Here is a 17,229-nt window from a genome sequence, read left to right as displayed (position 1 = left end):
CATCTTTTGTGCTTCTCCAAAAATCTTCTGTTTGCTTGACTAGACAACCCATTTCTTTCATTTGGTCCCCACATGACATAATTTCCACTCCTCTGAACATCAGGGTCACCCTCCTCAGCATGTGCTTCTAGATATCACTATCCTTCCTCTAAAGCTCTAGGGTTCCGAAGCATCACTTTTAAAATACAAATATAAATAAAATCCCTTTAAAAGATGTTTACCCTAATGTATGAGCAAATTTGCATACTTTTGGTTCTCATCTTCCCAAACACTTTATCTTTCATTCTAACCAGAGTGCCAGTTAAGAATGATTCAGCTTTCATGAAATTATTGGTTTTCTTCACAATGGTTTTAGACTCAAAGATATATAAATGTTACGCATCAAGGCTGAACTTAGGCTAATGACAGTGAACAGACAAAAGCTATTTGAAAACTCACTCAGTAGTGTCCTTTTGGTAGTATTATTCAAAAAGACAATCATTGTTGGCTTAGGCCCTTAGACCTTCCTGTCAACTCTATATGTAAGAGCATGATTCACAGAAATAAGGTAATGCAGCTCCTATACCAATATTTATATAGACCTTCAAAGTTTTCAAGATTCCTTATATCAGCTCTTTGGAGACATAACAACCTTGTGATACATGCACTGTAAGTATTATTATTTCATTTCCCACATGAGTGAAGTAAAGCTCATAGCGGGTCTTAAGGGACTTGACCAAGATTGAATAAGAGGTAGATGTTAAGTACAGGAGTTGAATACAGTTTCTTTGTTCCAATGCCAGAACTCCATCTATAATATATACTGCCTCTAAGATAAGAATTGGATCTCTGGACAGACAGCAGGTTCATGGATATTGAGCTATATAAAGTAATTTCTGCTTTGAGTTTAAGCACTAGAAAATGTGGCAGCTATTGGGAAAGCTGCCTTCTGGAGAAAGAACTGGGTAGAGCTCATTTGTGGGGCCAGAAGACCTCAGGACCCCAACTTGGTATGTGTACACTGGTCTTCACCTTTATTACGTCACAAGTAGCCTTTGTGTGAGCTTCTGACTTGTGCCATACATCATGGTTGGATCTAGTCATGTCAGTGAAGGAGAGGTCAATCACTTAGGAAAATGTAGTCCATACTTCTGTGGCAGAGCTGATGATCCCTACCATAACTCAACTCCTAGGAGAAAGCAAAGGTGGGCAAGCAACAGGATGGGGAGGTATGAAGTTATGGTGGTGGTAAATAATTTAAGATATACTGAAGAAACAAGTGTGTACAGTGCTTCACAAAACTTGAAGTACTGGATATAAACCAGTTATTATTATATTCTTGGTGGGGTTGAGGGGGAGATCAGGACCTATGATTTAATTGGAAAAGTTAAAAATAAATAAACACAGCTTCTATCTACAAGTACACATAAGCTGTCCATGGTTTTAGAAAGTTGTCTGGGGCACCAAGAATTTAAATGACTTGCCAGGGTCACATAGGCAATGTGACCAGAGGATGGATTCAAACTCGGGAATTCCAAACTCTGTCAGTTCACAAGTCATATTATTTCCCATTATCTTCACAAAAAGAACAAATTCCATGCAGTCTGAAAATATTATTTGAAGTGGTAAATTCATTTCATGATTGTACTTTACTACCTCTCTACCCCACCTCCAAAAAAAAGTGCTGGACTAAAATTAATGACTAACATCTAAGGCAACTAAAAAGATTTTTTTTATCTCTTTAATATAATGTCAATCATGGGATCCATGAATTCTACCTTCTGGTCGTGTACATCATTAATAATTATCCTGGAGGCTGCTATCTTATAATGAATCCTTGTATTACTTTATGAATTAAAACCCCTTGGATAGAGTTGAAGAGGGCCTTGTATTAGATGTAATACTGTGAACAGGGTTATGACAGTACTCTGACATAGCTAGAGTGAACCACAGACAATAGATGTTTCTGAATTCCTAGATATATTTTACTATTTTTTTATGCCTAGTACCAATTATACTTTCATGTGTCAAGGGCATGTAGGTATTTTAATTAATCTACAAATATTTATTGAGTGCCCACTATGTTCTAGACATTTGTGTCTATTTGGAAAGACATATTTAAGGTGTCACGGATTACTTTGTGTTTCCCATGGATTTGGTGCCAGCTAGTGGTAGGTATTACACAGTTTGGTTTATATAGGTGGTGCTTATCCTTCTCTTCCTCCTCCTCCTTATTCTCCTCCTTTTCTCTTTCTTTTCCTCCTCCCCCTCCTTCTTCTTACTCCTCCTCCTCCTCTTCCACCTCCTCCACATTCTCCATCTCCTCCTCCATAGAGGTAAAATGGTGTTAGTGTTAGGAACCTGCTATATACTTTAAGAAGGTCTGTATTAAAAACAGATCACAAGCCTATCTGAGTAAAGGACCTGGTTTCTGACAACAACTAATACCAGATGCCTTAGAAGACATAAATCCAAGACATGAACTTAAGCATACTCTGGTTAGAGACAAGGCAGGCTTTAAAAGTCAGCAGTCACCAAACAGTGTTAAGAGGAAATGGAAGGGGGAGAAGTGGAAGGGGTGCTTACTCTAAATTATTTTCCCACTATAATGGACTGATTCAAAAGGCAACAAATATCTCATCATTAGAAATCTTTAATATGAAGTTAAATGACCATTTGTCAGGTGTGTTATAAATGAATGCCTGGAGCTGAATGATAACTCCTCTACCTCATGAGATAATACTATGGTTATGATTTTAGAATCAATGAATGTTAAAAGAAAAAGAGACCTTAGATCATCTGGTACTAATCCCTCATTACACAAATAAACTAAGGCCCAGAAAGGTTGAGTGACACATTCAAAGTTACCATAGTTGATTAGTGGCAGAGTTTGGTGGGGTGGGGTAGACAGAAAAAAAAAAAAAAGGAACAAATATTTATTAAGCATCTACTATGTTCCAGGGGAGTATGTTAAGTGTTTTACAGTTATGCCATTAGATCCTCAAAACAACACTGGGAAGTAGGTACTATTATTACCTGCATGTTACAGTTGAGGAAATAGAAGCCAACTGAGGTTAAGTAATTTGCCCAGGGTCACACAGGTACTAAGATTCTGAGACTGGATTTGAACTCAGATTTTTCTGACTTGAATCCAAGTGTTCCTATACACTCTGCAACCTTGCTGCCTGAGAGATGGCACTAGACCAGGTCTCCTGACTCTTTAGTCCATTACTCTTTCCACTATGCCACTCTTTCAATGAGCTATTTTTTCATATTTTATTGAACCTATAATATCATACTTTCACATTGTAATGGATCTATGATATTATCAATACAGGCACTCCTTCCAGAAGTGCATCAATGCTTCTTATCCTACATGATTCTCATTTATGTCTTCTGTGCAAATTCCATCCATTATTTTCATTTCTGCAATTTAGGGCCAAACAGAATCATTCTACTCCATCATTCATTTAATAGCTCTTTAAGTAAGTGGAGACAGTTATCATTTGCTTAAATGTCCTCAGTTCTGTCTATCACTTTTTCTATTACATGAGTTTCAGGTCTAACATCTTCTGGTTACCCTCATCTGGTAACTTCTCGGCTTCTCAATGTTCCTTCTAAGATGTGGTTCCTGGGCTTGAACAAAATACTCCAGATATGGCTTGACCAAGTCAGAGTACAATGGGACTATTATTTCCCTAGTCCTTGAAATCATGCATATTTTAATGCACCCTAAGATCACATTAGTTTTTCTAGCTGTCAAATCACACTGTTGACTCTGGTTGAGCTTTCATTAGACTAAAACTCATGTATTTTCCAGACAAAGTTATCTCTAGCCATGTCTCCTCTTTCTACACTTGTAAAGCTGTGTTTTTTTTTTTAAAGTAAATCCAAGTATAAGGCATGGAACTATATTTGTTCCTCTTAAATTTCATATTATTAGATTAAATCCAGTGATCTAGACTGCCAACGTCTATTCAAATCCTGACTATCATCCAAGACATCACTTATATCTCCCAATTTTGAGTCAGATGCAAATTTGATTAGGAAGCCATCTATACTTTTATCCAAGTCACTAATAAAATGTTATACCACACAGGACCAAGCACACACCCCTAGGTACTCTGCTGGCTTCTTTCTTCCATGTTGATATTGACCTATTAATGATTACTATTCACGTTTAGTATTCTGCACAATAAAGCAAATTTATATCCATATAATTATACTACCACCTATCTTGAGCCTATGTTTATCAGAAAAATAGCTTTAAAAACTATCAAAAGTTTTGCTAAAATCTAGGAAAACTATACACACATGATATCCTCTCCCCAATCCATCAGTTTAACATCTTGTCAAAAATTATTTAATTACTCTGGCAGGTTAACTCTTTGTTTTCACTGCTTACTTTGTTAAATATTCACTAACCCTCCATTTAATAATACACTATAACATCTGGCCAGATATCAAAGTTAAGATCACTGGTCTATACTTGGGAGATGTAATTTTCTTCCTGTTTATAATGAGTAAGATTAAGAATGAGATTAAGTTTTTTGGCTAAGGTGGTTTCCAAACTCTTCCACATGACACTATAGTGATTTAACTTATATTGATTAAATTTCTATAGGAAGGTGGTAATATCGGTTCCTTCTTCCATTCCCTATTTTTTATATCAATGACTTGTTTAAATGAGTCACGTTGCATCAATTTGAATTTCATTCTGTAGCTTCTTTTCATCTTTATCCTTTCTTTTAATTGGTGTTTACTGTAATAAGCTAATGGTCTTATTATACACTGCTGATTTGTAAATAACTCCCACATTTCCCATCTGTTAAGGTGTAGTCAATTTAATTTTTTTTTCTGATGTTATCTGGTGCCATTTCTAGTACCATTTAACTCTTTTAAAACTATTTTGTTTAAATATTTATTGATATCTATCTTTTTACTGTACCTTTTTTCCTTAAATATGTCCTTCTTCCGCCACCTAGAGAGACATCTCTTGTAATATAGAATAAAGAAAACAAAACTTAATAACATATTAACTGAATATGTTATATGCACATACATAAGTCTCTATCTCTTAAAAAAGGGAAGAATGGTATTTTTTCCTTTTTTAAATAATATTTTATTTTCCCCCAATTACATACAGACAATTTTTAACATTCAATTTTTTTAATTTTGAGTTCCAAATTTCCCCCCTCCCTAAAGTGGTAAGCAATTTGATATTGATTATATATGTACCATCATGTAAAATATATTTCCATATTAGTTATGTTGTGAAAGAAAAAAAAACCAGACCACAAGAAAAACAAACCATGAAAAAATAAAGTGAAAAATAATATGCTTTGATCTACATTCAGCCTCCATCAATTCTTTCTCTGAATGTGGATAGAAGTTTTCATCATGAGGCCTTTAGAATTGTCTTGGATCATTGTATTGCTGAGAATTGCTAAGTCATTCACAGTTAATCATCATATAATGTTTCTGTTACTGTGTACACTATTCTCCTGGTTCTGCTCACTTCATTTTGCTTCAGTTTGTCTGAGTTTTTCCAGGTTTTTTCTGAAAACATCCTGCCTGTCATATTCTTGCACAATAGTATACCATCAGAATCATATACCACAACTTGTTTAGCCATTCCCCAGTTGGTAGGCATTCCCTCAATTTCCAGTTTTTTGCCACCACATTTTTAACAAATAAGTACTTTTCCCTTTCTTCATCTCTTTGGGCTACAGACTTAGTAGTAGTATTTCTGGGTCAAAAGGAATACACAGTTTTGTCCTTTGGGCATAGTTCCAAATTGTTCTTCAGAATGGTTGGATCAGTTCACAATTCCACCAACAGTGCATGAGGGTCCCAGTTTTCCCACATCTCTTCCAACATTAATCATTTTCCTTTTATGTCATAGTGGCCAATCTGATAGACGTGAGGTGGTACTTCAGCTTTTTAATTTGCATCTCTCTAATTAATAGTGATTTAGAACATTTTATATGACTATAGATAGCTTCGATTTCTACATCTGAAAACTGCTTATAGTATTTCTTCTTGATGAAAGCATTCATGATATTTTAGGCATGAGGTTTTTAGTGTACTTTAAAGGCCTATTTTCTCACATTTTTATTTGTCACTAAGTACTTAATTAATAATAATATTAATGACTAACATTTATGTAAAAATCTAAGATTTACAAGGCACTTTACATATATTTTCTCACTTGATCCTCATAACTCTGTGAGGGAGGGGCTATTATAACCCCCACTTTACAAATGAGCAAACTGAAACTCAAAGAAGTTGTGACTTACCCAGGGTCACACAGCTAATAAGTTTTATTAATTTTACTTAACCATTTTAATTTAAATTTAGAAATGTCTCACAAATTGGCAACAATTTGTAAATGATTTGTAAAAATAAAACACATCAATAAAAGTTTTGAGAAAAATAAACTTGTATCCTTAATTGATTGTCTCTCTCTCTCTGGGAGAGGAATCCTCTTTAACTGGTCTAAATGCTTTTCACCATTCCCACTCCTTTCCTGATTCTATCCTTCTTCACCTTCTCTGTGATGGGATCCTGAGTTAAAAATGAACCTTCAAGCTTTTGGGGAGACATAAGAAGACTTGAGTTTTCTAGACCTGCTTGACCTCTTTTTCTGCTATGCCTGTTTGATACACTTAAACAGCAAAACAAAAATTGAAAAGGAAAGGAAAACCAGAGTCAGTAATAACTTTCCATTGCTTTTAAATCATGAATGATTGAGAAGGCCCCTTCTGACTCTGCGATCTGATGAACCTATAAATACTCCTTTCCCTGTTCCTCTTTTCTCTTCCAAATTAAAAAAAAGAAAGAAAGAAAAGAAAAACTTAATAGTTTTACCTAAAGTACTCTTTCTAGCTCAGCAACACTTTTCACAAACTGGGAACACTGCCAAAAGGGGAAAATGCTCATTAGTCATGAATCTGATTAATTTTGCCACTACTTGCTGTGCCACTCTAGTGGTATCATTGTCATTGATTAAAAGAATAAGAATCTTAAAGATTGAAGAAGGTTACAAAGGGTGACTGTTGACCACTCCCATCCTCCTCTTTCTCACTCCTGCCTGAATTAGGATGACATATCAGGGGAAAATAAGGGCCGGGTGAGATTTTTGAGCTTCTATGTATATAGAATATTGTATGCCAGTTCCTTTTTCTATCGTCCTCACTGTGGCCACAGACTCCAGTGGCCACACACATACTGTCTCTTAGGAACAAATGTTTCCATCATGGACTCCCCAATTCCTGGAATTTGTAACCACTGTAAAAATTCATTCTGGAGTTGGAGTGTTGGAGTTGGCCAGACTGAATGTCACTTTATTTTTTCATCATGGATAAACCAAGTAACTATATAATAATAATAATGATGATAATAATAATAATAATAATAATAATAATAATACCATGGCCAAGTAAACATTCTATACTCCAGGGAGAATAGTGCCAGGAGATCAGCTAGGAAGGCATCATTCCATTACAGGACTGCGTAGACTCTAGCTCTGAGCTTGCTGAGTGAGAAATTATCAGTATAATTCCTTACACTCACATCCCAAACCTAAGTCTGTGTTTTTCTGAGCATTATATTTTGCATGGTAATTGGAGGTTTTAAAATGTAGAAAGTAAAACAGAGTAACCTCTTCGATTCAATAATGATTTTGGCTGATAGAGACTGCTAAGGCAATTTAGGGAGAACTACCAGTGTTTTTCCTGGTCACTGTGTATGCACAATGTTTCCAACTGCTGTCATTAATATGCAAAGAAATGCACTGATGAACAATTTTTTTCTCAAGGAGCTGTTTTTTCTATTTTCCATTTCCAGCCTGGTTGTGTAAACACAACTGAAGTGGATATTAAAAAATCATCCAGAATGAGGAACCCTCACAAAACTCGAAAGGTAAAGTAGGAAGTGTTCTGATTGCCTCAGTGAGGGTGATGGGGTCTCTTATCCACAGGAAGACCCTGGGGCTACAGCCACATCAAAGTTTATTTTTTTTCTTGTTTCACCAGAGCCATAACTAGGGCAGGATAAACAAGGCTTTGTCCCAGGGTGCCCAAGTCTTGGGGTGGGGGGTGGGGGGAGGATGTAGACATGCTTCCTTTGTAGTCCTACCATCCACAGTCTCTGCAATGTTTGGTGCCACTCTCCAACAGTCATGTCCTTCTCCAAGACCTGCCTCAACACCACCTCCAAGCCTTGTATCTACTTCCTCTTTTGGCCTCTTTGGGGAATGGGGCACCCTTCTTCTTTGTATGCCTGTCCTAAAACAAGCAGATTGTACTCTGTACCATACGACTACCACCACCACCACCAATGCCCCTCCCAAAGCAATGGAATTTATACCAGGAACCGGAATTCTCCATTACATTTTTTGCTTTACTGAACACTTACTTGTCTGGTCCTACCCACCATCCCTCATTGCCTTGGATAAACAAGAAATCTAGGATCGATCTGAAGTACTGTCCTCTGAAGTCTCAAAAAATATCTCACTCCCCACTCTCCTGAGTAAAACTGCTTCGGAGTTAGGCTGGTGATGCTCATTCACATATACCCTCAGCTGTAAGAAGGCCTGTCAAGAAGTGAGTACCAAAACACAGGAGTTGAGGCTGAAGTCCTCAACCCCAAGGGACAGAGAATCAGCATGGAGAGACCTTTTATAATTGTATGCATAGGCAAGTCAGAAGAAGAAAAGTAGACAGAATGAGAAAAGAAAACAATGGGAAAAGGGCTACTTTCAGAAAACCGAAGGAGAAAAAAAATTCTCAACAGTGAATAAGAAGTGAAAATTATAAGAAACTTTTCTGTTAATGGCATTTAACTAGGCTCAGGACACTACTTTTTATGTATTCTTCCTTAAGTCTTCATATTTCCTTTAAAGGCAAAAGCTGTATCACTTTTTGTGTTTCTTTAGCCTATATTTAGCCCAGTGTCTGGCACATAGTAGTTGCTTAATTAATCCTGATTGGTTGAGTTATTTACTGAACCAGAAAGTGCCCACCAGACAGAATCACTAAGCATTTTTGAGGGTGTTATTCATATAGTAGTATAGCTAAAGGATGGGGCAGCTAAATGACTCAGTAGATAGTGCTGGACCTGGAATCAGGCAGACCTGAGTTCAAATCTGTCCTCAAACACTTACTAGCTGTGTGACCTTGGGCAATGCATTTAAACTCTGTTTGCCTAGGAGGCAGATAGGAGGAGCTTCTCTGCTGGAGAAGGAAATGGCAAACCACTCCAGTATCTTTTCCAAGAAAACCCCATGGACAATATGATCCATGGGGTCACTAAGAGTTGGACACAACTGAACAACAACAATGGCTAAAGGCCCTACTGAATGGAGGCCAAGGTCCTTGATATAATAAGATACTTTTAATTCAAGGCAGTTCTCCTCAGTACCTGGGTTTAGAAAACAACAACCTTCAGCAAGTGCCATAAAACCAATTCAAATACAGCAGTCAGAAAGGGTTTTTATTTTGCCTCAAGGAGAGAAGAAGGCAAAGCAAGACAAAAAGAACTATTGCTCTGCTTGTTTCTTGCCAGTCGCTCCACCCATCAGCCTTTTGAAACTCTCTTCAAAGGCATAGCATGAGTGCACTCATAGCTATGATGAAGGGCAAGATTAAAATAAAACAAAACAAAAAAAAAGCTCACCAAAAATATTGAGGGAAGGAACTCCTATTCTCTCCTGAGGAATTGGGAAGAGAGTGTATTCATAGTTTTGTCTTATATGGTAATTTTCCTCAACTGAAACCTAGGGAAGATAGGTTCTGATTCGGAAAAACAAAAACAAACCAAACCAAAACAAAACAAACCAAAACAAAAAAAAAAAAAAACAAAACCCTAGCAGTTTCTGTCCCACTGCTAGAATTGTTGAGTACAACTTGAACATATTTTGTTAATATAGCATACATAATCTTTCTCTGTTGGATTGAAAAGTGCTGGCTAGAAATGCTGCTATCCAAATTTTAACCCCTTAAAAGATGCAAAAATAAATAAGCCACACAAAAGGGACCTGACCTCCAGTTCTATGTGTCAGTTTCAAAATGATTTCCAGGGTGAATCAGCACCAAGATTCTGGCCATTGATCTTAATGGCTTAAAGAGTGACATCATGATTATTATAGCCAATCTACATTTTAGACTATTCAAAAATTATTCTCTCTTCTCTTTATAAATCTAGTTCCACGATTTCTATCACATTGAATTTATTAGAATTAGTCCCAATCAAAAAAAGTATCATTTAAAAACAACAATAATGCTTAGGGCACTGAAATAATTTAAATGGTCCATTTGTCTTTTTTTATGACAATGACAGAATGACTTTGAACTCAGACACAGACTCTTCCAGCCTCCTCCTGATGCTCTCATGGTCTCTCTTCCCCTACCCCTTCTCTCTCCCTTCTCCCTCTCCCTTTCTTGCTCTCCCCATTCCCCTCCCTCTACCCTTCCTTCTCTCTCTTTATCTCTTGCTCTCCTGATCTGATACTTAGAATTTGTTAATTCCCACATACCTGGTATTTTTGCCAGGTATATAAAGATTATATTAATAACAATTTACCTTAAGTGTCTCTATATAGGTAAGTACAACTTTTAAATATGATTCATGAATATAAAAGGAAATTGGAGATCAAATTATATACTTCAGAAATGAGAAAGTCTCAAATTCTTTAGGAATTTCTTAGGACAAGTGAATACTTCTCTGGTATGCATAGTTAGCCAATCATATGGAAATTTCAACAACTTTCTCTAGTTTCTTTATCTCCCCAAAAAAAATATTCTGTGAATTTCCACAACCCTCTCTATTTTTCTCTGTTGTTTTTCCTCTATTTTCCTCATTCAAAAGTATATTACTACAGTGTTACTGACCTAGAACAAACATAGTAGTGAAAAACAATGAACAAATTTGCAAAATCCTGTTTATTCTTTTGGGGAGGAACAATCATTAATTAGTTTAAATAATGAGTACATTAAATAATAATAATAATTAATAAGATCATAAGCTCATTGACTTAGAAATACAAGGGACTACGTAAACAATGTAGTCCAATACCCCCATGTTATAAATGAAAAGTCAAAGGGTGGTTCCCTAGGGTCAAAGAACTAATAAGTAGCAGAGATGGAATTTGCATGCTGCTCTTTTCTGGTCCATATCTAACACCCTATCCATTAATCCACTTGAACTCTAAAACATGTTTGTGCTCTTATATGTTTATAATAATTGCTAACATTGATATAGGATTTAAAGTTTGTAATGTCAGATGGGACAATGGATAGAGCACTGGACTTGGAGTCAGAGAGACCTGACTTCAAATCCAACCTCAGACACTTTCTAACTTTGTGACCCTGTGGAAGTCACTTATCCTCTGTTTGCCTCAGTTTTCTCCTCTATAAAATGGGGATAATAATAGCACCTCTCTCTTATGGCTGTTGTAGAGCTCAAATGAGATAATATTTGTAAAGTACTTAACACAATGCCTAACACATAGTAAGTGATATATAAATGTTAGTTGTTATAATTATCATCATGACCACAATTATGATGATTATTATATCACTTACATACTTTATCACATTGAATGCCCACAACAAAGCTGTGAGGTAATTCTAAAAGGTATCATTCCCCGAATCAGAGATGGGAGGCCCATTTTCAAATAGCTAGTGTCAGGGGTGGTATGAGAGCCTAGTTCCCCCCCTTATTGTACACCTAGAGTTCTTGCTACTATGCCATATTTTTGTACTTGCAAGAGGTTCGGCTGAGCATGGATCCTTACTTCAAAATGTAAATGTATGATATTCAAACATATTGTTTTAAATAATTTATTTGCAAAATGTAGTCCTGAGGCATAGACAATTTTTGCTTAATTTTTAACTGAGCTTCTGGGTTGCATGTGTGTTTCATTAACTAAATATACATATGTATACACACAGAGATACATGATTTCAAGATTCAGTGATATATATGAACTCATATATGTGTAAGATTACAAATTTCAAAATTAATAGAGACTCAAAAATACCTGGATTAATAGTTGAGTTTGATATTTGGAATTGGCCAACTCTAATATCTTATATCCTCTACAACATAGCATGTCATTTCTTTTCCTGAGAATTTCAGAGCACTTGCAATGCAGATAAGCCTTAAAACACCCCTATGAGGAGGGGAATCGATTTCTGTGTCTTCAATGTCTATGAAACAAGCCATGTTGGATCAACCTGCAATTAATAAGACCATAAATTTTGAGTTGAAAGAGATTACCTAGCCTAACTCTCTCATTTTATAGATAAGTAAACAGAGATCCTGAATGGTAAAATGACATGCCCAAAGTCACAAAAGCAGTAAGTGACAAAGCCTGGGTTAGAGTAGATTCTGTAAGTCCAAATACAATGGTCTTTCTCCTGCATCAAGCTTGTAATTACAAAAGTCCACTGTTCTCTTATACCTGCATAATACCATTGTCCCTAACATTCCCAAAAATGACATTTAAAACTGTCATTCTCTTGCACACTCTTCTCTGGCTTCTGAACCTCAACAGATCTGTAGTTTTATATTAGTAGTAAAATTAACTCTGAAGTGCTTACTTTGGGGATTGGTCAAAAATAGAAACTCCTGAGTCACTTGATTGTCAATAGCCAGTCTCCCTGAGAAATGATTTGGTGTGGACCATGTAGCAGTTAAACTAATTTCATAAATTGAGACTTTTTTTTGGCCTTGTTGTGCCTAAGAAATAGGGAGTCTTAGAATTGTAGATTTTAACACGGTTTGCTTTGGCCCCATTCTCTCAGGTCCATACTGGCTACATGTCCCCCTTAAGGGTTTCAGGGCACCCTGAGAGGTTGTAGGTAGAAGTAGGCACCATGAACTACAGCCCTGTTACTAGCACCCAAGTTCCATTTAACAATTAAGACTGATTAGCATTTTATACAGGAATATTTGCTTCAAAGATATAATAAGAAGAAAAGTACAAACATTTATTTTAACACTCCTATTCCACCATTAACTTTAACAATCATATAATACCTTGATCTATTAGGTGTATAGGGGAAAAGGTATGATTAAGCTCACAATTTCGCTCAGTTCCTACATAGTATTATTAGTCCCATCAAGTTCACATCTAAAGACTGCATCACTGCCAAATGAGTTATTCCTGGCCTGGGGTCCTGAAAGCCATTCCCAAAGGTCACTCCTGACTCCTCAGGTCATCAGTGCTGCTCTGGTTATGAAACTTGGGCTCTGGAGGGATGAGATGCTGAAGAAGGTTCCATTCTTTTCATACCTTAATATTTCAATATTGCATTGGCTGCAAACCTGAACTCAGGCATGATGGAATGCCAAGAAGCCTTCTGGACTTTTTGAATTCAGGCCTTAGGCTCTACTCCCTTCACAGATCAATAAGAGCCCTGAGGCAAAGAGGAGACTGAGATTGATAGGATTCTTTGAATCACTCTGCAGACAAACCAAAAGCCTTTTCTTCATCACATCTTTAGTTGACTATAACCAGTTACACAATGTCTTCACATGCTCCAGTCTCTTTAAGGCCCTTTCTTTATACATCATCACAATTTTCTCAAAAACAGCTCCTTAGAATTCTCTATATGGACAGATACCATTTCCTTCCATAGCTGCTTCTATGGAAAGAGAAGCTACATTCTCCCTAGAGATCTCCATATGGAGATGTCATTTGAACAAGCTGATGAGGCCTATACATGCATTGAACCTCCATTACAGAATTTTGAAGCTAGAAGGGACCTTTAAGATTCGTCTTGTTTCTTCTTCATCTACAATAATGTAATTTTTGATATAATTTTGATTTTCCTTACTTTAATCCAGTATCCTATTGAATCTGTCAACAAAAATTCAAGTATAAGCCTTTGGTTGGGTTTTTGTGTTTCTCATTTTTGTCCTTCATAAAGAGGCTTATTTTTAAGGATCTTCTCAAAAAAAAAAAGCCCAAATAAGGCTAAGAATCCCAAGTCATCTAGTATTTTTGTTTGTCATTCTGAAATAAAAACTCATCTTATAGGACATGACAGCCTAAAAGTCAGTATTTGATTTGAAAAGAAAATGGTGATGGAATCATAGATCTGATACATGGCTTAAATAATGCAGCAAAAAGAAAGTCTAAGCTTTTTATTTCATCAACTGTCCTTCCAGAGTTAAGAGGGTTTGTGATGGAAAAGTGACTCATAGTCAATTTAGATGACATCTACAGAGGTCCAGGGTAAGATTTAGTGATTGAGTTCAGCCATCTGAAGATCCCAGAAGGATTGATTTGTCTGGAATATATCTGGAATAATGTATCAGGCTTACTAGTTCTATATGCTACACTTTTATTCTTTTGTCATTTTTGTAATTATTATATATTGATTCCTTTTAAGTTTTCTGATTTTTCTTATGCTCTCAAACTTTAGCACTGACTTATGACAGCCAGTTATCATTACTTTCAATCCAATAGACAAAGCAAATATCTATGAATATAGAAAAATAGTGTACTATAGACACTAATTTAAAAAGTACTCGGTTTAAATATCAACTCTGGCTTTTAAAATACAACAGTTCACCACCAGGCATTTGAAGACAAGCAAAATGGTGTTTTAGGCCTACTGTCATACTAATCACTCCAATTTTGTTGTTGCTGTTCAGTCATTTCAGTTGGGTCCAGTTCTTCCAGACTCCATCTGGGGTTTTCTTGGCAAATATACTAGAGTGGTTGGCCATTTCCTTCTCCAGCTCATTTTGCAGATGAGAAACTGAGGCAAACAGGGTTAAGTGACTTACCCAGGACCACACAGCTAGTACATGTCTGAGGCTGGATCTGAACTCATGAACATGAGTTTTTCTGATTCTAAGCCCAGTGCTCTTTCCACAGTGCTACAGCTGCCCATTCATCCCAACAGCATCCATTAAAATTTTCTCTGGTAATTCCCAAACTTTGTGCACTTAAGGGGGAGGGAAGAGAATAAGCATTTATATAGGACCTACTATGTACTAGGCATTGTGCTAAGTGCTTTTTATAAATGTTATCCTATTCAATCTTCATAACAACCCTGCAAGGTAAGAGCTGTTTGTCCAGGAAATAGTGGCAAACAAAGACTAAGCAGAACTAAAAAGCATTTGAGCTATTTCTGATTCCAAAGCCAGCTTACTACCTACTACACTACTAAAGTACATGTGAGTAAGCTGAAGGGTGTTTTTGAACAGGGCCATGTGAACATAGGCAGCTACATGGCACAGTGGAAAGAGGACTGGGCTTGGAATCAAGAAGACTCGTCTTTGTGAGCTCAGATCCAGCCTCAGACATGTACTAGCCATGTGACCCTGGGCAAGTGATTTAACCCTGTTTGCCTTAGTTTCTCCTTTGCAAAATGATCTGGAGAAGGAAATGGCCAACCATTCCAGTATCTTTGCCAAGAAAACTCCAAATGGAGTCATGAAGAACAGAACACAATTGAAATGACTGAACAACAACAACATAGGAATATAACTGGAGACTGAATTCTGCCTTGGGTAGACAGCATGGTACAGTGGAAAAACACTGGTTCTGGAGGAACATGATGATGATGATGGTGATGGTTGGACTGGGTGCCAAACATGCCATTAACATTTACAACCAGTATGATCTTGGGCAATTGTTTAACTTCTCCCTGGACCTCAGCTTCCTTATGTGTGAAGTGATGGCATTGGACTAACTGACCTCTGAGATCCCACCATGTTTTAGTTCTTTTATCATAAAATAATTCATATAGCCAGGTGTCCTCCTTGTCTAGTCTCTTTAACACTGAACTCTGTTCCCTTTCTCTTTAAAGCTTACATCATATTTTGCCCTAGATGGGTTTATTGTGTTTTCTCTTCTATTTCCATCTCCACTCCCTGAAGTTTATACTTAGAAAATTGTTACTGAGTTTCATCCTCAGTATTCTCTCCACCTCCTACATATTCCTACCCTCCCTAAATAATCTATTATTGTGTTCTTCATGTTCACTATCTATAATCAGAACTTGATGATTCAGAAATGAAAGGTTCAATTTTTCAACACAAGATATTTGCCCTAGAAGTTTTGATATAAAACATAATTTAAAAGACAGGAAGCCTTCACTGAAGAGATGACATAAAGTTAGAGTTCAAAGGAAGACTAAATATATGAATTTTGTTTGAGGACTAATATATTTCTTGTTGTGGTTTAAATCTAGTCGGTCTATGGACTACAAAATGATATTCGAAGCCACAGCCCAACCCACACACCCATACCAGAAACTAAGCCTCCAACAGAAGATGAATTGCACCAACAGGTTTGTTAACTTTCCAAATGACTTGATAAAGTATTATTGCAAAAGTAAACTGAGGACCAGCTGGTAAGTGTTGCTACTGTGTACTTCTTCCTCATTATGTAGTAAAAATGTGCATCCAAAAGTTATGTTTTCATTTGACACAACAGTGATATTCAAACTTTTATTTTTCTTAATAATAACATGTAACACTTATATAGTGCTTTAAGCAAAATGCGTTATATACATTATATTATTTGATTCCTCAAGTCACTTTTTCCTGGGTCCTCAGGTCTCTCTCCAGTTGTTAAAAATAAAAATCATATACTTTTTCCTAGGCACTTTGACTGCAGATATAGCTATTCTGAACTCTAGTGCTCCCTCTTAACATTCTCACATATCCCCAAGACTCCAAGGTTGAGGCCATGTAGAAGGCTCAGTCACAATTTCCATACAACCTTCAATTTGGCACCACCATCATCTGTGATCTTTTTTAATTCTTTGATTCTACCACTGCTCTATAACTACTGTCTCATCTAAACTCTTTAGCTTTCATTTCCTCAAGGAAAGAATTGGTATCACTGTATTAGCTTAAAGCCTTTCAAGTTCTGCTAGAAAAGCCAGAAGTCACTGGCTAGTACCAGCAAAAAGCACCCCATCAGGTTCCTCAAAGTCTTGGCTATGAAGCTTTTCATCTCCACATCAGGACATCCCCAGACCTGGAACCACTCTGCTTAGAATAAACAGCAAGGTCTTCTCTGCCTCCTAGGGGAATCACACTCCATCTTTTCTTCAGAATCGTCTTCCTGATTCAGGGGTTTAGGTCCCTTTCTCAGATTCGAGTTTAAAAGAACTTAACCTGTGGTCCTTAGATCATAAATAACTCAAGATTTCTAAATGGGAAAAATATAGATAGATAGATAGATAGATAGATAGATAGATAGATAGATAGATAGATAGA

General features: G+C 36.6%; 1 protein-coding gene across 1 annotated transcript in view; it reads left to right on the top strand.

Moving 5' to 3' along the window:
* The window catches only part of LOC114049867 (regulator of G-protein signaling 7-like), a 633,475-nt gene that overhangs the window by 587,800 nt on the left and 28,446 nt on the right, over positions 1–17,229 (top strand). Inside the window, exons 10-11 of the mRNA XM_027871311.1 lie at positions 7,828–7,902; positions 16,194–16,292. Of these exons, the coding sequence (XP_027727112.1) occupies positions 7,828–7,902; positions 16,194–16,292 (174 nt within the window). The remainder of the gene's footprint in view (positions 1–7,827; positions 7,903–16,193; positions 16,293–17,229) is intronic.

This window comes from Vombatus ursinus, unplaced genomic scaffold, assembly GCF_900497805.2.
Source record: "Vombatus ursinus unplaced genomic scaffold, bare-nosed wombat genome assembly UNPS02014798.1, whole genome shotgun sequence".
Classification (NCBI taxonomy): domain Eukaryota; kingdom Metazoa; phylum Chordata; class Mammalia; order Diprotodontia; family Vombatidae; genus Vombatus; species Vombatus ursinus.
This window is presented reverse-complemented; position numbering and strand designations above follow the sequence as displayed.